Genomic DNA, 22,113 nt, shown 5'->3' with positions numbered 1-22,113 from the left:
TCAGCCCTGCTAGTATCTGGGGATTACAGGCATGCGCCAGCGTGCCCAACTAATTTTTGTATTTTTAGTAGAGACAGGGTTTTCCTCTCTTGGCCAGGCTGGTCTCAAACTCCTGACCCAGGGGATCCACCTACTTCAACCTCCCAAAGTGCTGGGATTACAGGTGTGAGCCACTGTGCCTGGCCTAGATGAAATGTTTTAGTTTATTCCTTCTTTTTGTTCATAGTCTCTATTGCCAGCTGAAAAATAATTACAGAAAATAAAAAGCATGAAATAAATAGAAATCAAATATTTATTGCTTGTATTTGTGCCATCATTGACTGAACTTGGTATGTTGATCAAAATGTATTTATTTATTTTTTAAAGGGATGGCATTTTTTTTCTTTTCCCAGTGTTAACAATGAAACCAGTTGGAAGAGAATGGTTTTAGCAGCTTAAAAAAAAGTACAAATCTGAAGTTTGGCCATTAAAAGTTATTTATAACAATGGGAGAAGAAAAGACAAGTTGTTTCATATTACAGCTCTACCCCCCCAACCCCAGAGCCTAATCTTTTCTTACCAAGTCAAAAAAAGAGACACATTTTCTTACCAAGTCAAAAAAAGAGAACAGCCTGGGCAACATTTTTTGTAGACAACTGGCCTTTACAAAAAAATACAAAAAAATGAGCCAGGCGTGATGGCACGCGCCTGTGGTCCTAGCTACTAGGGAAGCTGAGGTTGGAAGATGGCTTGAACCTGGGATTCAGTGAGCAGAGATCATGCCACTGCGACCCTGTTGCAAAAACAAACCAAAAACCTAGATGGGACAGTGTCCCTCCCAGCCCAAGTGCCACCAGACACAGCACAAGAGACAAAAAACTCAGTGGTGGGAGGCTGGGCATGCAATGTTTGGGAGTATAAGCATCCCTCTTCTGACTCAGGGATTTGGGGAGTAGGGTAAACAAAACCTACTTGGAAAAGAATCGAGGAAGAAAACCAACAATTGCCTTCTGCAAGGGTGGGGACAGGGAAAGTAGGGCCAGGGCCAGAAGCATTTTACATCACTAACCTAACTTGGGAAGTTGATCAGCTTAAGGCCATTTTCAGCTGACCTTAAGAGGAAAACCAGGTGACTGATGGGAGAATCCATAGGAGGGAGAGGGGGAAATGGAATGTGGTTGGCAGGAGGCAATAGCGCCTTCCTTTTTGGACACAGTAAGGCAGCTTAGAGATCACCCACCTGCCCCCACCTAGCTACTCATTCTGCTCAGCATTACCTGGTATAGCGCCACTCTCTGCCCCAAGGGAGTGGATGGCTCTGTAGCCTGGGGCCTCTTCTGAGGCCGCATTACCCTCTGCCCCCTTGGCCTGGCCCTCAGGGGTGGCAACAGTCTTCCCTTTCTGGGCAGTGCTCTTGTTGCTGCGGGCGCCTTGCTCCTGCTCTTCCTCTGTGGCTGAGAGGCAGAAGAATTGTTGCATCCTCCTTCCAATTTTTGTGGAAGGGCAGGCTGCTGAATTTGAAAGACTTCTTGAGACAGAACTTCTTAGCGGAGACTGCCCCCTTTGCCTCTGCACCCTGGATAGGGGATGCTGGGAGGATGGCATTGCCTGTGGCCCTGGCTGCCTCATGTGTTCTGTTCATGGAGGGTGACTCTCCTTCACTTGTGGGAGATAAGTCTCCATTGTTTTTCACATGGCCATTGTCCTGTCCATTGGCCTTTGCAGAAGAAGTACCTGTTGCAGCCCTGGCACTTCCCGAGCAGCCTTTGGAGTTCTGGCTGCCCATGATGGGGTCTGCTGGGGGGCAGCCAGTAGCCAACCCAGGTTAGCACTTTAGGGGTTGTACAGTGGAGTTGACTGGGCAGGGAGAGGGGTGGGGCTGGTGTCTCACAGGGTTGAGGAAACAAGCCGTACCCCACTCCAAACCAATAGTTGTGCCTCTTGCTGCTTCTGTGCACACCAGAATCTCTTGATCACAATTTAAAATTTGCCTGCTACACACGTTTTAAAAACATACATCAACTTAAAATTATATGTATTCACAAACTGTGCTGTGCTGTGGTTTTAGAGCCTTTTCTAGAATCTAGGATTGGAGTTAGTAATTACTGGCAGTCATGTTTAATTATTTGGAAGTATATATTATCTTTTCTGATAGAAATTACCGTATGAAATTCTTTCTCTTTCTTTCTTTTTTTGAGACAGTTTTGCTCTTATTGCCCAGTCTGGAGTGCAATGGCGCAATCTCGGCTCATTGCAACTTCTGCCTCCCGGGTTCAAGCGATTATCCTGCCTCAGCCTCCCTAGTAACTGGGATTACAGATGCCTGCCACCATGCCCCACTAATTTTTTGTATTTTTAGTAGAGATGGGATTTCACTCTGTTGGCCAGGCTTGTCTTGAACTCCTGACCTCAGGTGATCCAGCCACCATGGCCTCCCAAAGTGCTGGGATTACAGGTGTGAGCCACCACGCCAGGCTCTGAAATTATTTTTGTAATTTTACATTTTTGAGAAGTGCTGGTATAATTTTCAGCATATTTACTGTATTCAGTATGTTTTAATAGGCAATTATTAGGCAGTTTGCAAGCTGGAGTTTTTCTCATATTTAAAAAAATCAGCCTGGTCCACATGGTGAAACCCCGTCTTTACTAAAAATACAAAAAATTAGCTGGGCATGGTGGCACGTGCCTGTAATCCCAGCTACTCAGGAGGCTGAGGCAGGAGAATTGCCTGAACCCAGGAGACAGAGGTTGCGGTGAGCCGAGATCGCGCCATTGTGCTCCAGCCTGGGTAACAAGAGCAAAACTCCGTCTCAAAAAAAAAAAAAAAAAATCAGATGTCAGTATACAGATGCCAATACTAAGTTACTAAATTACTGCTTTTCTTTTCTAGAATACAAAATACAGTTGAAATAAAATGTCAACCTCCTGGAGTGATCGGTTACAGAATGCAGCAGATATGCCTGCTAACATGGATAAGCATGCCCTGAAAAAGTATCGTCGAGAAGCCTATCATCGGTAAGTATTTCATCTGTTTAATCCTCAGAATGGCTCTATGAAGTGGGTACTTTATTTTACAGATGATCATATTATTGTACAGAGAGGTTAAGTACCTTAGATCATATGGCTAGTTTGTGGTTCAAATCTAGTTCTAAGTCAAGACTTTCCTTTTTTTTTTTTTTTAAGACTTTTCACTGCTAGTACAACATACTGCTTTGTAATACCTACTAATAAAAGTCTTTAAGAGAAAAATATTTTTGGCTGCTAGAAAATTGCATCGAAGTTAATAAGAATTCTTTTTCTTTTTTTGTGGGGGTGCTGGGCAGAGTCTTGCTCTGTTGAGTGGCGTTATCTCGGCTAACTGCAGCCTTCGCCTCTCAGGCTCAAGCGATTCCTGTCTCTCAGCCTCCCAGGTAGCTGAGACTAGAGGTGTAGGCTACTGCACCCAGCTAATTTTTGTATTTTTTTGTTTCCTTTATTGAGACAGAGTCTCACTCTGTCACCCAGGCTGAAGTGCAGTGGTGCAATCTTGGCTCACTGCAACCTCTGCCTCCTGGGTTCAAGCAATTCTCATGCCTCAACCTCCCCAGTAGCTGGGATTACAGACATGGCCACCATGCTTCACTAATTTTTGTAGTTTTGGTAGAGACAGTGTTTTGCTATGTTGGCTAGGCTGGTTTTGAACTCCTGGCCTCAAGTGATCTCCCCACCTCAGCCTCCCAAAGTGCTGGGATTATAGGCCTGAACCACCATACCATGCCAAAAATGAAACTTTGTTTTTGTTTTTTTTGAGATGGAGTCTGGCTCTGTCGCTGAGGCTAGAGTCCAGTGGTGCAATCTCGGCTCACTGCAACCTCCACCTCCTGGGTTCAAGCGATTCTCCTCCCTCAGTCTCCCAAATAGCTGCGATTACAGGTGCCTGCCATCATGTCTGACTAATTTTTGTATTTTTAGTAGAGACAGGGTTTTACCATGTTAGCCAGGCTGGTCTCAAACTCCTGACCTCAGGTAATTCACCTGCCCCGGCCTCCCAGAGTGCTAGGATTATAGGTATGAGCCACTGCACCTGGCCCAAGAATGAATTTTTTTTTTTTTTTTGAGATGGAGTTTTGCTCTTGTTGCCCATGCTGGAGTGTAATGGCGTGATCTCGGCTCATTGCAACGTCCACCTCCCGGATTCAGGTGATTCTCCTACTCAGCCTCCTGAATAGCTGGAATTACAGGAGACTGTAATAGCAGGAGGCCGAGCACGTGCCACCACGCCTATCTAATTTTGTATTTTTAGTAGAGATGGGATTTCTCCATGTTGGTCAGGCTGGTCTTGAACTCTTAACCTCAGGTGATTTGCCCACCTTAGCCTCCCAAAGTGCTGGGATTGCAGGGGTGAGCCACTGTGCTCAGCTTGAGTTTCTTAATTGGTATTTACCACAAACTGACTATCATTTTTAAACAATTTTAAAATTGTGTTTGTAGGCTACTGTGTGTCAAATTGAATGTAGGTAACTCTGGGTATTAGCAAAATTTCCTTTTTTTGATTTTAGACTATAATATTTTCTCTAAATCACTTTTTCTTCAAAAGTGTAGGCCAGGCACTGTGGCTCACATCTGCAGTCCCAGCACTTTGGGAGACCAAAGCAGTAGGATTGCTTGAGCCCAGGAGTTCAAGACCAGCCTGGGAAATATGATGAGACCTCATCTCTACAAAATTTTTTTTTTTTGTGAGACAAGAGTCTCGTTTTGTTGTAAAGTCTGGAGTGTAGTAGCTCGATCTCGGCTCACTGTAACCTCTGCCTCCTGGGTTCAAGCAATTCTCCTGCCTCAGCTTTCTGAGCAGCTGGGAGTACAGGCGTGGGCCACTGTACCCAAATAATATTTTTTGAAATGGAGTCTCACTCTGTTGCCAGACTGGAGTGTAGTAGTGTGATCTCAGCTCACTGCAACCTCTGCCTCCTGGGTTTAAGCAATTCTCATGCCTCAGCCTCCTGAGTAGCTGGGATTACAGGCATGGCCACCACACCCAAGCTGATTTTTGTACTTTTAGTAGAGATAGAGTTTTGCCATGTTGGCGAGGCTGGTCTTAAATTCCTAGTCTCTAGTGATCCACCTGCCTCGGCCTCCCAAAGTGCTGGGATTGCAGATATGAACCACTGTGTGCGGTACCCAAATTTTTTTAAATAAAAATTTTTAAAAAGTTAAATGTATTTAATTTTTTTTTTCTTTTTTGAGACAGAGTCTTTGCTCTTGTTGCCCAGGCCGGAGTACAATGGGGCAATCTCGGCTCACTGCAACCTCCACCTCCTGGGTTCAGGCAATTCTCCTGCCTCAGCCTCCTGAGTAGCTGGGATTACAGGCACGCGCCACCATGCCCAGCTAATTTTTTGCATTTTTAGTAGAGACGGGGTTTCACCATGTTGACCAGGATGGTCTCGATCTCTTGACCTCGTGATCCACCCGCCTCAGCCTCCCAAAGTGCTGGGATTACAGGCGTGAGCCACCGCGCCCGGCCAGTAATTATTAATTTTTAAGCAGAAATTAAAGAAATTTACACCTAAAGTGAATTTATGGGGTAGAAAAATCTGGGCCCTAGTAGAACCATGTTTGCCTCCTATACTAGGAAAGTCAGAATTAGGTAACATTTTGTTGTTTCAATAAATACTAATATTTTGAAAAACATGGTTACTTGTTATTGAGTATATTAGAAGTTCATTATTATACCAGTAGCTGTTTTTTTTAAGTAGGCTGGTGATATTTGCCTCATGGTAGGTCACTGTGTGGCCTTTCTAGGTGTTAGGATGCTGTTATTTCTTAGACCCTGAAAAAGTGAAAACATTAAAGGTTCCTGTGAAGTGGGTACTAATGATTCTGTTTTTTGTGTGACATATGTTGCTAGATACGGCATGTTAAAATATAAAACAGCGTTTTACGTGGGTCTATGTAATATAACGTACATTTGTAAAATATTGTTATATGGAATTGTTCTATACTTTCTCTTCAATTATTTGCTTGGTATTTATGCTATATTTATTAACATTTGGTTAGGATGTAACATTTTTAGCAGTGGAAATGAGGGCTAGTAAACATCCAAATTGTATTTTATATATATAATAGGCTGGCATGGTGGCTCATGCCTGTAATCCAAACACTTTGGGAGGCTGAGGGAGGTAGATTGCTTGAGCTTAGGAGTTTGAGACCAGCCTGGGCAACATGGCGAAACCCCATCTCTATAAAAAAACACAAAAATTAGCTGAGTGTGGTGGCTTACAATCTGTGGTCTCAGCTACCTGGGAGGCTGAGGTGGGACAATTACTTGAGCCTGAGAGGCAGACGCTGTAGTGAGCCGAGATCATGCCACGACCAGCCTGGGTGATAGAACGAGACCATGTCTCAGAAAAAAAAAGTGTGTATGTATGTATGTATGTGTGTATCATAACCTGAACGTACTCCTGACTCTTAGAATGGTATTTCCTGGAAGATTTTAGATGGTTTCTGCGCCCTACATTCTTTTCTTTTTTTTTTTGAGACAGAATTTTTGCTTTTGTCACCCAGGCTAGAGTGCAATGGCGTGATCTCGGCTGCAACCTCTGCCTCCCGGGCTCAAGCAATTTTCTTGCCTCAACCTCCCAAGTAGCTGGGATTATAGGTGCCCACCACCAGGCCCAGCTTATTTTTGTATTTTTAGTAGAGATGCAGTTTCATATTGTTGGTCAGGCTGGTCGTGAACTCCTGACCTCAAGTGATCTGCCCGCCTTGGACTTCCAAAGTGCTGGGATTATAGGCATAAGCCACTGTGCCTGGCACATTCTTTCATATAGTAAGGTGTATGCACTGGAAACAACAGAAAAAACATTTTCAAGGGCTTGAAGTTTTAGGTCATTGAAAATAAATTTTTTTTATCTATGTTTATTTATTTAAAGAGGTAAGGTCTTATTCTGTTGCCCAGGCTGGAGTGCAGTGGTGTGATCATAGCTCATGGTAACCTCAAACTCCTGGGCTTAAGCAAACCTCCTGTCACAGCCTCCCCAGTAGCTGGGACTACAGGTGTGTATCACAGTGCTTGGTAATTTTAAAACAGTTTTTTCTAGAGATAGGATCTCACTCTGTTGCCAGGCTAGTTTTGAACTCCTGACTGTAGGCAATCCTCCTACCTCTGCCTCTAAAAGTGCTGGGATTACAGATGTGAGCCATCACTCCAAGTCTGAAAAAAAATTTTAATGTAGAAAATTTAGGTTCTTGGACTCTTGCAAGTATTTGCTTTAAAATTATTATAATAGGCCATCTGCGGGGGCTCACGCCTATAATCCCAGCTCTTTGGGAGGTCAAGGCGGGTGGATCACGAGGTCAAGAGATCAAGACCATCCTGGTCAACATGGTGAAACCCTGTCTCTACCAAAAATACAGAAATTAGCTGGGCATGGTGGCGCACGCCTGTAGTCCCAGCTACTCGGGAGGCTGAGGCAGGAGAATTGCTTGAACCCAGGAGGCGGAGGTTGTGGTGAGCTGAGATCACGCCATTGCACTCCAGCCTTGGTAACATGAGTGAAACTCCGTCTCAAAAAAAAAAATTATTATTATAATAATTATTATTGAGACAGAGTCTTCTTCTGTCACCCGGGCTAGAGTGCAGTGGTGTGATTATGGTTCGCTATAGCCTTAAACTCCTGGGGTCAAGTGATCCTCCTGCTTTAGCATCCCGAATAGCTAGAACTGCAGGCCTGTACCACCACAGCTGGCTAATTTTTGTATTTTTTTTGTAGAGACAGGGTCTTGCTATGTTGCCCAGGCTGACTCAAACTCTTGTTCTAAAGTGATCCTCCTGCCTTGGCTTTCCAAAGTGCTGGGATTACAGGTGTGAGCCACCATGCCCAGTGTTTAAAATTATGTATATATGTGTGTGCTTTTAGAATAATAAAAACATTATATATATCTCTCTCTCTTTTTAAACATTGACAAAATTGTATATATTTATGGTGTACAATATGATATGGAATGGGTAAATCAGGCCAATTAACATGCATTACTTCTTAACATTTATCATTTTTTTTGTGATGAGAACATTTAAAATCTAATCCCTTTGCAATTTTGAGGTATACAATAGATTATTATTATCTATACTCATCATGATATAGTCATCAAACTTACATCTCCTGACAGTATTTGCTTTCATTAATTAAAAAATTTAAATAGAAGCCATTTAGAAGAAATTTATTTTAGTTTTCTAGTTAGGTCAATTTGTCAAATATTCTCTTTCCAGGGCTTTTCATTAAAGACATTTATTTGAATTGGTTATTTGTCATTGGTTGAGGTAGGCTATACTGATCATTATCACAAAATATACATTGTATGCGGTGCTTTAGAAGAAGCTAAATATTCTTAGTTAAGTAAATAAATATCTAACTTCCAGCTTTTCTCTTGCTTAATATCAGTCTTCTTAATTTTAGAGATGACTGTCATGTGTCATTATTAAGAAACTGACCTTCAGAATGTATGACTGTTGTTCCTCCTTCATTTCCTTATGGTGGTTTAGTTTCCTGGGCTGAGGATAGTCATCAGGCCAAACCTTTCAGTGGAATGTGTTTTGCTGTATGGTTAGAAGACAAGCTGAGCTGCTCAGATGTCATAGTGATCTGAAAGAGGTAGCTTAGAAAATTATTTCTTAAATAGTTTTTGTTTAATACTAGAGTCTTTTAGTGACCACTACAGATCAGAATTTATATTTACCAATCCAAGAATGGAACAGTTAGGTTTTTCATCTGCTCTCTACATTGACTGTGCCCAGGATATGGAAGTCAGGTATTTAGTATTGTGTTTGTAAAGTTCTGATGATTACAATACAACAGAATTTCTGTAGGACAGTGAATTGGCTTTTTTCTTTATGAACACAGCTTATTGATTTAGCAGTGGTTTTATCATATTGAACTGAAATTTGGTAAGTTTTTAGGCTTGTGAATATTTGTTAACGAGTCTTTGACCTTATTTTAGAAGATCTTGGAATGATTTTCTCTTTAAAATTCTTTAAAGACTTTTGTATATTTATCTTAAATTGTTTTAGAAGATCTTGGAATGATTTTCTCTTTAAAATCCTTTTTAAAAAAAAAATTAGGTCGGGTGCGGTGGCTCACGCCTATAATCCCAGCACTCTGGGAGGCCGAGACGGGTGGATCATGAGGTCAAGAGATCGAGACTATCCTGGTCAACATGGTGAAACCCCGTCTCTACTGAAAATACAAAAATTAGCTGGGCATGGTGGCTCATGCCTGTAGTCCCAGCTACTTGGGAGTATGAGGCAGGAGAATTGCTTGAACCCAGAAAGCAAAGGTTGCGGTGAGCCAAGATGGTGACATTGTGTTCCAGCCTGGGTAACAAGAGCAAAACTCTGTCTCAACAAAAAAAAAAAAAATTTTTTTTTTTTTTAAAATTTCACCATGTTGATTAGGCTGGTCTTGAACTCCCAACCTCAGGTGATTCGTCCGCCTCGGCCTCCCAAAGTGCTGGGATTACAGGCATGAGCCACCGTGCCCAGCCCTCTCTTTAAAATTCTTTAAAGACTTTCGTATATTTATCTTAAATTATCTATGTGAAGTTTTTTTTTTAGTTGCAGTTTAGGCTTCCAAAGCTGTATCAGTCTTTAAGTCTGCTGAATAATAGTTTCTTTTAAAATCAAGGTAAATTTCTTATACATATTTAAGGAGTGAAAAGGAATTTGTGTATTTGTAATTTTGTAGCACTTATAGCTTGGATCTAGAAATGTTTATGATGGGCCAGGCACAGTGGCTTATGCCTGTAATCCTAGCACTTTGGGAGACCCAGGTGGGCAGATCAGCACAGAAGTTCAAGACCAGCCTGGGCAACATGGCAAAACCCCATCACTATCAAAAATACAAAAATTAGCTGGGCATGTTGATGTGTGCCTCTAGTCCTGTTTACTCGGGAGTCTAAGGTGGGAGGATTGCTTGAGCCTGGGAGGTCAAGGCTGCAGTGAGCCATGATTGTGCCACTGCACTCCAGCTTGGGCAACAGAGTGAAACTGTCTCAAAGACAAAAACAAAAAGGAGAACTCTTTATGATTTTTTTTCCCTAAAACTCATACTAAAAGCAGGCATCAGGTTATATGCAGATAGAGACTGCCAAGTTGATCAATTTTAATTTCTTTCTCTTTTAATCACTTACGGATATCATATGAATGCGATTCAGCTTTTTATTTTGTCATTAATCAAGCTGAGTAAACTGTCATTTTAGTATTGGTTCAAATACTTGGTCTGGGTGCGGTGGCTCATACCTGTAATCCCAGCACTTTGGGATGCTGAGGCACGTGGATCACAAGGTCAGGAGATCAAGACCATCCTGGCCAACATGGTAAAACTTGTCTCTATAAAAATACAAAAAAATTTAGTTGGGTGTGGTGATGCACACCTGTAGTCCCAGCTACTTGGGAGGCTGAGGCAGGAGAATCGCTTGAACCCTGGAGGTGGAGGTTGCAGTGAGCCGAGATCGTGCCACTGCACTCCAGCCTGGCAACAGAGCAAGACTCCATCTCAAAAAAAAATAAAAATTTCATTTATCTATAAGTGAATAATTGTTAAAATTTCAGTAACCACTTTGTAAATTGAAAATTATGAGGAAAATATAGGTCCTCTGGAATGCTGAAGAGCCATGTTCCTTAAGTAATATACATATGGGGCCAGGCACGGTGTTTCATGCCTATAATCCTAGCACTTTGGAAGGCCGAGGTGGGCAGATCGCCTGAGGTCAGGAGTTCGAGACCAGCCTGGCCAACATGGTGAAACCCGGTCTCTACTGGTAATACAAAAATTAGCTGGGCATGGTGGTGGGTGCCTGTAATCCCAGCTACTCGGGAGGCTGAGGCAGGAGAATCGCTTGAACCCAGGAGACCCAGGGCAACAGAGTGAGACATTGTCTCAAAAAATGTGTGTGTGTGTGTGTGTGTGTGTGTATGGAATATATCTTGTCAGAATAAGAAGAGTGAGGTAGAGCATCAAAACTGTGGCTGGGTGTGTAGCTTACACCTATAATACTAGCACTTTGGGAGACCAAGATGGGAAGATGGCTTGAGGCCAGGAATTTGAGACCAGCTTGGGAACATAAGGAGACTCCATCTCTACAAAAAGTAAGAAAATTAGCCGGCTCTGTTGCTGTGCACCTGTTGTCGTAGCTACTCGGGAGGCTGGGGCAGGAAGATCACGTGAACTCAGGAATGTGAGGTTGCAGTGAATTTTGTTTGTGCCACTGCACTGTAGCCTGTGACACAGCAAAGCCCTGTCTCTAGAAACTAAAGAAAAAAGAAAAAAAAAGTCGGTTTTTTTTTTTAATCATTCTAATGCTTTTATTTGTGTTTCATGTTCCTAACCAATGACAAGTAAGAATTCAGGAATGGGTAAGATTTTTTTTAGCTTATTTATTTTCCTCCCAAAATTATTTGTATGGAATTCTATTCAGCAGTAAAAAGTGAACTGTTGATACATGCAACAGCTTTGATATATCTCAGGAAAATTATGCTGAGTTAGTAAAGCCAATCTGAACAGGTTACACTGTGTGGTTTCATTTCTGTAACATTCTTGAAATTACAGTTATTGAGATTGAGAACAAATTAATGGTTGCTAGGGGATAGAGATTGGGGTGGGTGGAGGGAGAAGGTGGGTATACCTATAAAAGGGCAGCATAAGGTATACCTGATGAGGGAACTGTTTCGTATCTCAACTCTAGTGATAGATATGTTAATCTACACATATACAGAGTGCATGTAAAACTGATTAAGTCTGTAAGTTGTGAATTGTATCAATGTCAATTTCTTTGTTGTGATATTGTGCTATATACACAAGGCTGGGGGACACTGGGGGAAGGGCTCATGGAATCTCTGTATCATTTCTTACTCAGCTGCATGTGAATCTATAATTACTCCAAATTAAAAAATTTAACTTAAAAAATTATCTTGGGTAGGCAGGGCACCGTGGCTCATGCCTATAATCCCAGCACTTTGGGAGGCCAAGGCAGGTGGATCACTTGAGGTCGGGAGTTTGAGACCAGCCTGACCAACATAGAGAAACCTTGTCTCTACTAAAAATACAAAATTAGCTGGATATGGTAGCACATGCCTATAATCCCAGCTATTTGGGAAGCTGAGGCAGGAGAATCGCTTGAACCTGGGAGATGGAGGTTGTGGTGAGCTGAGATCACGTCATTGTACTCCAGCCTGGGCAACAAGAATGAAACTCTGTCTCAAACAAACAAACAAAAAATATCTTGGAAGGCTGAGGCAGGAGGATCATATCAGGCCAAGAGTTTGAGATTGACCACCTTGGCAACATAGTAAGACCCTGTTTCTACAAAAAAAAAAAAAAAATGCCACAAGTGGTAGCACATACCTGTAATCCCAGCCACTGGGGATGCTGAGGCAGTGGATTTCTTTTTTTCTTTTTCTTTTTTTTTTGAGATGGAGTTTTGCTCTTGTCTCTGCTGGAGTGCAATGGATCGATCTCGGCTCACTGTAACCTCCGCCTTCCAAGTTCAAGTGATTCTCCTGCCTCAGCCTCCCAAGTACCTGGGATTACAGGCATGCACTACCATGCCTGGCTAATTTTGTAATTTCAGTAGAGATGGGATTTCACCGTTTTGGCCAGACTGGTCTTGAACTCCTGACCTCAGGTGATCCACCCTGCCTCAGCCTCCCAAAGTGCTGGGATTGCAGGCGTGAGCCACTGTACCTGGCTGAGGCAGTTGGATTTCTTGAGCCCAGGAGTTTGAGGTTACAGTGAGCTGTGTACCATGCTCTACCACACTCTAGCTTGGGAAATAGAAGGGGGGAGACTCTCTCTCTCTCTCTCTCTCTTGAGGGATGGAGTCTTGCTCTGTCACCCAGGCTGGAGTGCAGTGGAGTGATTTCATTTCACTGCAACCTCTGCCTCTTGGGTTCAAGCAATTATCCTGCCCCAGCCTCCTGAGTAGCTGGGACTGCAGGTGCATGCTGCCATGCCTGGCTAATTTCTTTTGCATTTTAGTAGAGACAGGGTTTCACTGTGTTGCCCAGGCTAGTCTTGAACTCCTGAGCTCAGGCAATCCACCTGCCTTGGCCTCCCAAAGTGCTAGGATTAGAGGCGTGAGTCACTGCTCCTGGCCTGACTCTGTCTCTTAAAAAACAAACAAAAACAAAATTTCTCACAGTGACACATTTTCTTACAACACATGAATTCCTTTATAATGTGCAGTGATACCACTTTATGGTGTACAGAGTCTCTAAACTTTATTGTTCAGAATAATGTATTGAATCCTAAAGCACGTTCCCTTTACTACCATTCCCTCTATACTTCTTCCAAAAACAGCATATCTAACAGTAAAATTAAGAAGAAAAATGGTGGTATTGGTGGCATGGAAGAGAAAGAAGGAAAGCAGATCTAAGATTTATTGAAATAGTATAAGAGGAAACTTAGGTTGAGGAAGTACTATTTATATTTACATTTAAATAGTATATATATTTCACATTAAAGGGTATGGCTTCTGTTATTAATTATAGTTTCTAAGAGCGAGATTCATTCGTGTTTTTGTATTAGCAATTTGTTCTTTTTTTCTGAGACGGAGTTTCGCTTTTGTTGTCCTGGCTGGAGTGCAGTGGTATGATCTCGGCTCACTGTAACCTCCACCTTCCAGGTTCAAGCAATTCATGTGCCTCAGCCTCCCGAGTAGCTGGGATTACAGGCATGCATCACCATGTCTGGCTAATTTTGTATTTTTAGTAGAGACGGGGTTTCTCCATGTTCGTCAGGTTGGTCCCAACTTTGCTGATCACCCGCCTCAACCTCCTAAAGTGCTGCGATTACAGGCATGAGTCACTGCGCTCGGCTGTAATTTGTTCTTCTTAGTTCCTGTGTATCATTCTATTTTATCAGTATACTACAGTTTATTTCATCATTCATTTTCTATTGGTGGACATTTAGGTTATTTTTAATACTAAAAATATTGTTTTTTAAGAGACCTGCTTTCACTCTGTTGCCCAGGATGGAGTACAGTGGCACAATCACAGCTCTCTACAGCCTCAGCCTCCTCCTGGGCTCTAGTGATCCTCCCAATTCAGCCTTCCAAGTAGCTAGAACTACAGGAGCACACCACCACACGTAGCTATTTTTTAAAAAATTTTTTGTAGAGATGGGGTCTCACTATGATGCCCAGGCTGGTCTGGAACTCCTGGCTTCAAAGATTTCTCTTGTCTTGGACTCCCAAAGTGCTAGGATTTAAGCAAGAGCCACCATGCCTGGCTAATGTGAGTTTTTAATTTATTTTTTTGATTGAAAAGGTTTTTAAAGACAGTGTCACTCTGTCACTCAGGCTGGAGTACAGTGGTGCAATCTCAGCTCACTGCAACCTCCCAGGTTCAAGCGATTCTTGTGTCTCCGGCTCCCAAGTAGCTGGGATTACAGGCCTGTGCCACCATACCCAGCTAATTTTTTTGTATTTTTAGTAGAGACAAGGTTTTACTATGTTGGCCAAGCTAGTCTTGAATTCCTGACCTCAAGTGATCTGCCTGCCTTGGCCTCGCAGAGTGCTGGGATTACAGGTGTGAGCCACTGCACCCAGTGCACATTTCTTTTTTTTTTAAGTTTTTAGTTATTGTATATAAAGCAGCTATAGACTGAAAAAAAATTTGATAAAGGACTTAGATCTGGACTATATAAAGAACTTTTAAAATTTAACAATATGAAAATAACCCAGTTAAGAAATGGTTAAAAGATTTAGTATAACATCACTACCAAAGAAAGATATATACAGGTAGCATAAAAACACATTTTTTTTTTTGGAGATGGAGTCTCACTCTGTCACCCAGGCTGGAGTACAAAGGCATGATCTCCTGGTTCAAATGATTCTCCTGCCTCAGCCTCCCAAGTAGCTGGGATTACAGGCGCCTGCCACCACACCGGGCTAATTTTTGTATTTTTAGTAGAGATGGGGTTTCACCGTGTTAGGCAGGCTGGTCTCGAACTCATGATCTCATGATCTGCCCGCCTTGGCCTCCCAAAGTGCTGGGATTACAGGTGTGAGCCACCGTGCCGGGCCCCAAATTTTCTTTTGTCATTGATTTGTACTTTCATTTCATTGTGGTTGTAGAACATATTTTGCATGATTTTAGTCCTTTTAAATTTACTCTGGCTTGGTTTATGGGCTACTCTGTGGTCTGTCTTCAATAATCTATATGCTTTTGACAAGAATGTGTATATTCTACTGATGTTGAGTGGCATGTTTTAAAGATGTCTTTACCTTTATTTGTGTAGCATATTTTCACTGGCTATGCATTTTAAATGTATTGTAGAAATCATGAGTTCACAACATTACATCTAACTCTAGTCCATCCAACTAAAGTTCCTTCTTGTTCACTCCCATTCCATTTTTGTATATCCCTTGTTCCACAGTGAAAGCTCTGGCTCCTGACATCATCAGCATACTTCACTTGCTTAATCTAAAATTGCTTCAGTTGATTAACTCATATCATAACAAACAAAGCTAAAAAGAGTTCAGGATTTGTTTGCCATTACTAAAGGCTTATAGTCAAATATTGTGTTTTTTTAGTTACTTGGGTTAGTTCTTGCTTTTTTTCTCTACAGTGTGGTTAGGGTATTTGTATTCAGTATAATTAGGATCATATGTTTGCTTTCAGTTAAGTGTTTTTTTTTTCATTCTTATTGATTTAATTTTTAAAATAATTTAACGTAATGTAAATTTCATAATACATCCTATGTTGAAGTATTATTATATATATTATATATAAGAGTAATATACATTTAAAAGTCAAAATTATGCAAAAGGCATATCAGAAGTGTCACTCCCACCTGTGTGCCTCCCAAAGTTGGTAGGTAATGAACTTTCCATTTCTTTTTTATTTTTCCTGCTTGGGATTCATTGGACCTCTTGATTTTCTGCTTGAATTTAATCAGTTTTGTAAAATTTTCTGTCATTATATTTTCATATATTGTTCCTGCCCCATTTTCTCCTTTCCTTCTGAACTCTAATAAGCATATGGTAGATTAGGAGTGGTGTTCTTTCTTGTCTTATCCTTTTGTATTTTCCATCCTTTTTTTTCCTCCAGGTCAAATTCTGGAAAGTTTTTCCTGACTTATAGTTTACTATAAGTAATTCTCTTTTCCATTGGGTCTGATCTGTTGTGAAATCTATTAATCACATTCAAAAATTTTGATTTACATAATTTTTTTGTTTCAGCATTTAATTTTGGAATTTCTTTTCAAATCTGGTATGTCACTTTCTGCAGTTTCCAGTTATCTGTTAAACATTTATATCTTAATGAACTTTGGTGTAAGAGTTGTAAGAACTGACTTATATTCCTATTTCCAAGCATCTCCTTTTGAAAGCTTTTCAAAAGAGAACTTTGTTACCATATCTATTAGGAAGTATTTCTGAATATGACTACCATAGATCCAGTAAGTGAGGAATAATATAGTCATTATGCCCCAATTTTAATATCATATTTAAGCACACATGCATACTTTAAAATGAATCTAATTCTAGATTCTGGCCTTTTCATTTGTGGTAGTATTGCCTTAGTCTAGGCCCTTGATATCACTGTCCTGGATTATGGCGGTATCCTCCTGTAGGTCTCCCTGCCTTCAGCCTTGTCCTTCTCAAGTTTTTTATTTTTTATTTTTATTTTTATTTTTGCTGAGGACTTTGATTGTATTTTTTTTTTCAAGAGATGGAGTCTCACTCTGTTGCTAAGGGTGGAGTATAGTGACATGATCATAACTCACTGTGGTCACTTTGGGCTCAAGTAATTCTCACACCTCAGCCTCCCAAGTAGCTGGGACTACAGGTGCATGCCACCATCCCTGGCTAATTAAAAAAATGTTTTGGCTGGGCACAGTGGCTGATGCCTGTAATCCCAGCACTTTGGGAGGCCAAGGCGGGTGGATTTCAAGGTGAAGAGATTGAGACCGTCCTGGCCAACAAGGTGAAACCCTGTCTCTACTAAAAATACAAAAATTAGCTGGGTGCAGTGGTGTGCACCTATCCTCCCAGCTACTTGGGAGTCTGAAGCAAGAGAATTGCTTGAACTGGGGAGGCGGAGGGTGCAGTGAGCTGAGATCATGCCACTGCACTCCAGCCTGGAAACAGAGTGAGATTACATCTCAAAAAAAAAAAAAAAAAAAATTTTTTTTTTTTTTTTTTTTTTTTTTTAATAGAGACAGGATCTTGTATGTTGCCCATGCTGGTCTCAAACTCTTGACCTCAAATAATCTTCCCAGTTCAGCCTCCTGAGTCACTGGGACTACAGGTGTGAACCATAGCACCTGGCCAAATTCATTTTTTAAATCATATTATAATCCTTCTTAGAACTTTTAGTGATACCACACTGAGGATGCAACAGGATAAATTCTAACCCCTGTAAGCCTCTCTAAGCCTGATCTTTTTCTTCCCACTTTTGTGTTGAGCAGTTCCCTTCCTTAGATTCTGTGTTCTGTCACCTCAACTGTTTTTATTGATTGATTGATTGATTGAGACTGGGTCTTGCTCTGTCACCCAGGCTGGAGTGAAGTGGGGTGATCATGGCTCACTGCAGCCTTGATGTCCCAGGCTCATTGCTTTGTTTTTATTCACATATTATGATGTTTATGTCATTTTGCTTTATGTTCATGGTTCCTCTTCTGTTGGAGACCCCTTCTTTTCCTCTTAGCCTGCTGCTAATACATTTAACCTGGTGATTAAGAGCTTGGTCCTAGGGTTAGCATTTTGGATTGTTCCATTTCTTTAGAATCACAGCATTTTAATTTTTGTAAATTTTAATTTTGTCATCTTTGAAACTGGAATAACTTCTACCTCATAGACCTATTGCAAAGATTAGATGAGGCAATAAATAAAGAGCTTAGCACAATGTCAGTTTTAGGAAACAATATCTCATCCTTTTTTTTTTTTTTTGGAGATGGAGTCTCCCTCTATTGCCAGGCTGGAGTGCAGTGGTGAGACCTCAGCTCTCTGAAACCACTGACTCTCTGGTTCAAACAATTCTCCTGCCTCAGCCTCCTGAGTATCTGGGATTACAGGCATGCACCACCATGCCTGACTAATTTTTGTATTTTTAGTAGAGATGGGGTTTCACCATGTTGGTGAGGGTGGTCTCAATCTCCTGACCTCATGATCCACCGCCTCAGCCTCCCAAAGTTCTGGGATTACAGGAGTGAGCCACTGCGCCTGGCCCCTATCTTTCAATAAGACTCAGCCAAAAGGGATATATATGTCCCTCTTTGTTGTGCATATCTCTGATACTACTATTAACATACTACTTTATAACTGCTTTTGAATAGACCTCACTAGACTTTGAGCTTCTTAAAATTAAAGACTGCCAAGTTTACCTTTATATTACTGGTACCTGGCACAGAGACATGCAGTAAATATTTGATGAATATATGTATGGAGTTTGAAAGAGCTAATCATCTTTAGACAATGCCTTACCTTTTGCACAGGAAGCTCCTGTAAATGTGTACCCTTGGTTCAAGTGAGAATTTTTGTTTTCCTTTCTCTTTGCCAGTAGTTAAGTCTTAAAATAGTAATTACATTTATTTCCACCACACTGAGCTGTGATACCACAAGCTGAAAATCTAGGGAATCCATGGGAAGTTGGCACCCTTAAGGATTAGATCATTTTTCCATATTTAATTTGTATTCTTGTATTTATGGAATTTGCTTTGAAGATAGTCAATGGAAATCCTTCGTATTTGTGTAAAACTTGAGATTTAGATTTTTTAAAAAAGTATTTCCCAAGAGATATATTAATGAGGCAATGCCTGATAATCCAGTTGCTTTTCCTGTTCCCCTGTCCGCAATAATAGTTCTTGGAGTGTTTATATATGACAGACAACATCCCTACTAGATGTTATCTTATCTTCCCTTTTATAGATTTAAAAAGCTCAGGCTTGGCTGGGTGTGGTGGCTCACGCCTGTAATCCCAGCACTTTGGGAGGCCAAGGTGGGTAGATCACAAGGTCAGGAGTTCAAGATCAGCCTGGCCAAGATGGAGAACACTTGTCTCTACTAAAAATACAAAAAAATTAGCCAGACATGGTGGTAGGCCCCTGTAATCCCAGTACTTGGGAGGCTGAGGCAGGGAATTGCTTGAACCTGAGAGGCGGAGGTTACAACCAGCCTGGGTGACAGAGTGAGACTTCGTTTCAAAAAAAAAAGCTCAGGTTTAGGTTAAGTAACTTATTCAAGTTTTCGAAGCTAGAAAGTGGAGGAGCTGGAATTAAGCCTAGTTCTTCTAGTACCCATTCTCTTTCCATTACACCATACTGCTTTTCTAAATCAAGTGAAATCAATTTTGTGGTGTTTTTTTTTTTATATTTTTTTCTACCTTAAAGTCTTTTTTATCCCTAAATTTTATTTTGAATTTATAGTATTTAGTAGTGCTTTTAATTACTTAGTAACATTTAAACATTTTAATAATTAATAGAAACCTTTATGGTAAGATATTTAGGTAATACTTAAAAGGATAAACTTTTTAAAATTTTAAGCCTTAATTCAAGTAAAGTTCTTTAAGGTATATGTATTTTATTTTTAATTTGAATCACCACTAGGAGGATTTGTTTGCCATCTCAACGTTCTTAGACTTTAGCTGATTTATTTATTTCTTCCCCTGTTGCATAATCCCTATGCATTGTATTGGTCAGGAGGCAGGAATGTTAGAAAATTTTTTTCCAAGCTCAATTTGCTCTGAGATATTTTTAGAATGTTCTGGATTTATCCCCCATATACCAGAGATCTGTAAATATATTTTCACATGAGTTGAAATTTTCAGGTGATTAAGTGAAATATTTGTGAACACAGATGTTTTCTTTAAAAGCAGTTAATGAAATCAGAAAAAAAAAACACCTCACTGTGGAAATACTTTAGGTTCCTCCTGTAATATGATTAGCACATACTTCCTTCTCTTGTAATTCACATGGTTCATTTTCTGAGGGAGGAAATAACTAAACTAATAATTAAAACATAAAATTATTTATCCTGTATTTCTTGCCCACAGAGTAAACGAAAAATGATTTTGACCAACCAGGGCTGCCCGATTCTGTGAAACTCACATTGTTTGCGTACTGTTGGAGGGCTCATTAGGGGGTAAATTTGCTTTTTCTGTGTTTGCCAGTAACGATTCCTGTCTCTTATGGGAACTTGCCATTTGGACTGTCTCCTTTCTTAACTGGTCAACCTTACTTAAACAGTTCAGGCTATTAGTTATTTTTCCTAGTCTCGAAATTGTTCTTAAGTTTTCAAGTATTTAAAGCTGAGGATATTGGTGACTGAGATATTGCCTGGTTAGGGTTCGGCATTGTGCCCAAATTTGTTGGGCCTCTCAGGGCCTGAGTTCTCTGTGCTTTAACAAATGAGCCACAGTTCTCAAGAGATCAGTGAAGCTTGTTTGTTGATCCTGTATTCTCATCCAGAGGAAGTAGATCTTTGAGAATGTCTAAGGAAGGGTAAGTGAGTTTATTATTGTTTCTCTTTCATTTTTCTTAGTGAAGAGGTGTCATCTGAGTGAATTAAAAGATTAATAAGCAGTGCTACCAGTCCAAGAATGGAGGTAGAGGTAGAGATTGGAAGAAATTCAGCCCAAATCTTACAGTGCTTCATGTATAATCTACTGTAAAGTTGCTATTGTTGTTTTGAAAGACAGCATTGAGTTTGGGTAATCTTAATAGGAACTGTTTAAGATATAAGTACTTTGTTTACTCTGTGGTAAATTCATTTGGTTTTTTTGCAAAATGTATTTGTCAAGATTGGAAGCAAACAGTGGAGGTTTACCAAAGAATTAAGGGAAGCTTAAAAATTCAAAGGCGTTTTAAAATAAGTAGTACTTTTAGAAAATGGTGTGAAATATTTAGTGAAAAGCAGCTTATGATTTAGTTTGTTTCTGAGCAGTGTAGGCCAAAAATAATTTAGAGTAGAATTCTGTATTCTAATTTGCTTTGCAATATAAGATAGTTCTGTTAGGTTTTTATTGTTTTTATATTAATTTCTCTTATGTCTCAGAGTCTGAATTATTGCTGATTCTCTTCTTGTGACCACTGTAATAAGTGATAAGTTAATAACTGCATACCGTTGGTTATTTCATTTCTAGCCTTTAGGCATAACTAGACCTGATTAATTTTAAAGAGATGTTTCTTTTGATAAAATAGGACATAAATCTCTAAAAAAAAAATCTTTAAAAATACAGTAAAAGTTTAGTTTTTATTTTTCTGGAATCTATTAATTCTTTTTCTGGTTTTTTTCTTCTGTAAGAAAATTTGAAGTGGTTCCAGAATCTCACATTTAAAATCATTTTAATCTAGTCATGTATTGATTATGAGCAAAATAAATTGGCTCACTTTAGTGCTATTTTTAAACTTCATTATTGAATAATGAGAACAACCAGGGGTATAAGTAATTCTGTATTATTTTTAGACCTTTTATAACATCACTAGAAATTTGAGGTTTCTTTTAAGTTTGAAAATTATGAAAGGACTGCCTTTTTAGGTTGGTACATTTTCTTTCCTTCTATCACTGGCTATAGATAGGTAGTTGTTAAACCATTTTTATGATAAGGACTATCACAGGTGCTGGTATATTTGTCAATCTTGTACTCAAGGTTGTTTATAAAGCTATTATAGTTTGTAGATTTAAAATGAATTGTATTTCTAGATGGGATTAAAGTTGTCAGAAAGTTGTCAGTACTAATTTTTACCCTATGGTAAAGTATATGTTAGACTTGGTTAGTTAGAGAAAGTTGGAGGGACCTATATTACCCTTCTAGGACACTATAAGGACAGAGATACTCTTTTAGATTTATTTCTAGGAGTCTCTGGGGCAATTTCTATAGTGTCTGAAAAATAAGTGCATTCGAAGTATGTGAAGTATACAAATGAATCAATTAACTTTTCTTCTCTGTGCTATCTTTAGAAATAAATGGATACATTTTGTGCTTTGGGATGAAAAGAATTTTTAATCTTTTTTCTAGCAAATTAATGCAGGAAAGAATTCTTATATTCACTGTTTTCATAAGTGTGTTATTGACATTTAGTACCATCTGTTATTTGATATCTGTGAAATATTTTCCTAATAGTAATAGGCAAAGATTGTTAATAGAGTTAAATCACCAAA

At 40.0% G+C, this 22,113-nt stretch overlaps 1 protein-coding gene across 17 annotated transcripts in view; it reads left to right on the top strand.

Moving 5' to 3' along the window:
* NT5C2 (5'-nucleotidase, cytosolic II) overlaps nucleotides 1-22,113 on the top strand; it is a 195,670-nt gene that overhangs the window by 102,277 nt on the left and 71,280 nt on the right. For 15 of the 17 annotated variants that reach the window (XM_035268955.3, XM_078346406.1, XM_078346403.1 and 12 more), the window contains one exon: nucleotides 2,870-2,994. In XM_035268955.3, the coding sequence (XP_035124846.1) occupies nucleotides 2,894-2,994 (101 nt within the window). In that variant the 5' untranslated portion in view covers nucleotides 2,870-2,893. Of the gene's footprint in view, nucleotides 1-2,869; nucleotides 2,995-20,400; nucleotides 20,454-22,113 lie in introns of those variants that run through there. The other 2 variants (XM_002756567.6, XM_078346412.1) reach the window with 1 other exon arrangement.

The sequence above is a fragment of the Callithrix jacchus genome, chromosome 12 (genome assembly GCF_049354715.1).
Source record: "Callithrix jacchus isolate 240 chromosome 12, calJac240_pri, whole genome shotgun sequence".
Lineage (NCBI taxonomy): Eukaryota > Metazoa > Chordata > Mammalia > Primates > Cebidae > Callithrix > Callithrix jacchus.
This window is presented reverse-complemented; position numbering and strand designations above follow the sequence as displayed.